This window comes from Parasteatoda tepidariorum, chromosome 6 (genome assembly GCF_043381705.1).
Source record: "Parasteatoda tepidariorum isolate YZ-2023 chromosome 6, CAS_Ptep_4.0, whole genome shotgun sequence".
NCBI classification, from domain to species: domain Eukaryota; kingdom Metazoa; phylum Arthropoda; class Arachnida; order Araneae; family Theridiidae; genus Parasteatoda; species Parasteatoda tepidariorum.
In genome coordinates this window covers 3,905,016-3,908,961 of record NC_092209.1, presented here as the reverse complement: position 1 = coordinate 3,908,961, position 3,946 = coordinate 3,905,016, and the positions used below count along the sequence as shown (strand labels likewise).

Below are 3,946 nucleotides of genomic sequence, written 5' to 3'. Positions count from 1 at the left end.
TATATATATACAGGGTTAGGACAAAGGAAATTATGGAAACACTTCTACACTAATTCATTCTTTCATATGTCCCAAGAAATGAAATATGTAAAGAATTATTTTATAACGGTTAGATTATGCGATTTCTCACACATATCAATGAAGTTTAAAGCTTTTAGGTGTTTGAGGTAGCAGCATTAAAGAATGTTTTTAAACACCCAATGCCGAAAGATACAGGGATGACATGTGCTCAGCTTTCGGCAAAAGTTTTATTAGATTGGTAGCGAATTAAATATATATATATATATTTAAATTATAAAATATATATTATATATTTAATATATAAATATTAAATATATATATGGACAGCGAGTATACACTTTTGTTGACGACGAGGGCTCCATCCCGATCCTGAACTATATCTCAAGAACTTCCGTATTCCCGTTTTAAGCGAAGCAAAATTTCTTGGTATGATCTTGGACTCTAAACTCACTTTTGCATCTCATATTAAACACTTAAGAAAAACCTGTGGACTAAAATTAAATTTACTTAAAGTTTTGACAAACTCTTCTTGGGGTGCAGATACAGGTGCTATGCTCAAAATTTACAAATGTATCATTCGATCTAAACTTGACTATGGTTGCGTTGTCTCTGGATCAACCAGAAAATCTGGTCCTAAATATCTTGACACTATCCATAATTCCGGCATACGCATAGCAACAGGAGCATTTCGCACATCGCCCATAAAAAGTCTAAACGTTCTATATCATGAACCAACTCTTGCTCAGCGGCGGAATAAGTTAACATTGAGATACTATTTTCATATCAAAAGCCATCATACACATCCCATGTTTTCTCATGTTTCAACTCCATTTTATGAAAGATTGTTTAGCAACAGACCCTCTGCAATACCGACTTTTGGGTTGAGAGTAAGAAAGCTTTTATCTGACCTAAACCTGGAGGATTTTAGTATTTTACCTGCATATGAATTAAGACCACCATGGGAAGCCATTTCCTTCCAAACTATTGATATTTTTAACAATTTGACAAAAGCACAAACTGATGCTAACATTTACCTACAAACTTTTAATGCACACCGAGAACAATATACAGATTTTAATTCCATTTTTACAGATGGCTCTAAAAGCCATGACCATGTTGCAAGCGCTGCTGTTATCCCTATCTCTACAATATCTGAAAAATTACATTCGCAATGCTCCGTATTTACATCTGAATGCCATGCAATTTATCTGGCCCTCCAATATATTTCCTCTCAAAGTATTAAAAAATGGTTAATATACTCTGATTCAAAAAGTTGCTTCGTTGCCTTACAAAATAAAGAAATAAATTCGCATTCCATTGTAAATAATATTTTAAACTTATACACCACTTTACTCCTGAAAGAATATGAAATAATCTTCTGTCTGGTACCAGGCCATGCTGGCATTTCAGGTAATGAAACAGCAGATTACGTAGCTAAGTCAACTAACAATATAACAAACAACCCACTTACTTACACAGATATCAAAAATGCGATTGACAATAAACAGTATTTACACTGGCAAAATGATTGGGAAAATGAAATAAGTAATAAATTACACGACATTAAACCTTCTATAGAATCTTATAAAAGTCTAAACTTAAGTCGAAAGCAGGAAGTAATATTAAATCGCTTGCGCATCGGTCACTCTCGAATAACTCATTAACATCTTCTATTAAACGAACCTGCACCCGAATGTTCTCATTGTAGGGAACCGCTCACTACTAAACATATTTTAATCAAGTGTAACAAATTTAAAACACAGAGACAACGCCATTTTGGTAGCTGTAATCCAATATTGACTTTTTTATTTGGGGATAAACCACACAATGACATTTTTAACTATTTAAGAGACATTGGTTTTTACAAATTCTCATTCTCATATGTGTTGGTTATCTTAGCATCTGCCCCGCTAGGGGCTCCAACTAATTCATCTGAGTGGAAATAAATAATAAATCGCCGAAGCGCAACTGAAAGGTGAAAGTTGGGGTTCAGTATCTTTACTGAGAGAAAATTAAAATGAAGTAGTGAGATTGAACAAACAAGTTTGAGAGAGAGAGAAGAGGTNCTGTTGATGCGTTAGCGGAGTAGCACAGTATTGAGTGAAAGTGTTAACTCACATAAAGAAACTTGAAGATTTAAACATTTCTTTATTTCATACAGTACCATCTCGATACAGCGTACAACTGAATATATGAAACATAAATACATCTTAACAAAAATGTTGGTACGTCACCGGAAACAACAACACAGTGACGTGACATAGTGAAGAGACAAAACAAGAAGTCGACTGATTCCATGCTTACAACAATGCATGCATTATATACAGATTCCATAATTATATGCACGGATGACGTCACTTACGTTATCTGAAAAGAAAATGTCTGTTGCCACCACACGACCGAAACTTAATTCTGTTAACTTAAGGTATTCAGAGGAGTAACAAACCACTCCAACAAACATATTTTAATCAAGTGTAACAAATTTAAAACACAGAGACAACGCCATTTTGGTAGCTGTAATCCAATATTGACTTTTTTATTTGGGGATAAACCACACAATGACATTTTTAACTTAAAACAAGTTGTAGGTGCGGTATGGCCAAAAGTGGCTTTTGCGCCAATAATTCTAAACAAACAATTAGATTGGTAGCGAATTAAATAGTAAAATTTATTGGATAAGAATAGTTATGCCTAAAAGTGATACCACGAGATAATGGCGGAAACGAGTACTTTTCCACTGAGGTAATTATCTCCGTAAATTATGATAGGCTTAGACCTGTTTTACTAAAATTAGTTGATTAGTTTAAATAATAGTTAGTATGTCAATTAAAATAAGGGTAAAGATTTAAAAAGGAAAGGACAACACTAACAGATAACAAATAAAACATAAAAATTTGGTAATTAGTGGGTTAGAGATGTCACTACATATATGCACAGAGATGCCAACTTGTTCCTGACAGCGAATAAATATTACCGAGTGGTAGTTAACTAATTGTGATTCCTTGTTTAATAATTTCAGTTCATTTATTAGATTTTTATCCACCACTATTTCTAAATAATTCGTAGGATAATATATTTACCCTTTTATTATTTGACCGGACTAGACTAGTTATGTCTTGCTGAGACTTTTAAAAAATTAGCAAAATTATTAAAATATTTACAAATTTCAGTCAGTAGTTATTTACAGTTTTTTTTTTAATTATTTTGGCGTGTCCAGAGCACCTCTGACATCCCAGCAAAGATATTAGTTTGGCCCCAGTTAGATTCAAAATTGGCTCGATATGGGTCCTATTAGAACACGATGCACAGAGAGAGCAATATTAGGATGTCTAGGTTATTTAATATGGGCCTATATAGGGCTTACATTAGCCAATTAAAAACCTACATTGGCAAAATAATGGATACAAAATATCGCATGAATCTGACAATTCTATGCAGAACCTAGATTAGTTGTAAAATATCGGGTGAATTGGAAAGTTCGATATTGGGCCGAAATCGGAAAAATAAAGGCGCTTTTCAAACCCTTACTGAGTCAAGATTCCCGAATATTGGCCCAATGAGGGCAAAAGTTATTTTGTTACTGTTTTGCTGTATATATATATATCAAAAATGCGATTGACAATAAACAGTATTTACACTGGCAAAATGATTGGGAAAATGAAATAAGTAATAAATTACACGACATTAAACCTTCTATAGAATCTTATAAAAGTCTAAACATAAGTGGAAAGCAAGAAGTAATATTAAATCGCTTGCGCATTGGTCACTCTCGAATAACTCATAAACATCTTTGATTAAACGAACCTGCACCCGAATGTTCTCATTGTAGGGAACCGCTCACTATTAAACATATTTTAATCAAGTGTAACAAATTTAAAACACAGAGACAACGCCATTTTGGTAGCTGTAATCCAATATTGACTTT

General features: G+C 33.3%; 2 protein-coding genes across 2 annotated transcripts in view; both read left to right on the top strand.

The window, feature by feature from the left end:
* The window catches only part of LOC107446766 (putative inorganic phosphate cotransporter), a 51,896-nt gene that overhangs the window by 2,509 nt on the left and 45,441 nt on the right, over window positions 1–3,946 (top strand). The gene's annotated exons all lie outside the window — the stretch shown is intronic.
* LOC122270523 (uncharacterized) lies at window positions 450–1,685 on the top strand. The gene has a single exon (XM_043048142.2). The coding sequence runs from the start codon at window positions 450–452 to the stop codon at window positions 1,683–1,685; it is 1,236 nt and encodes a 411-aa protein (XP_042904076.1).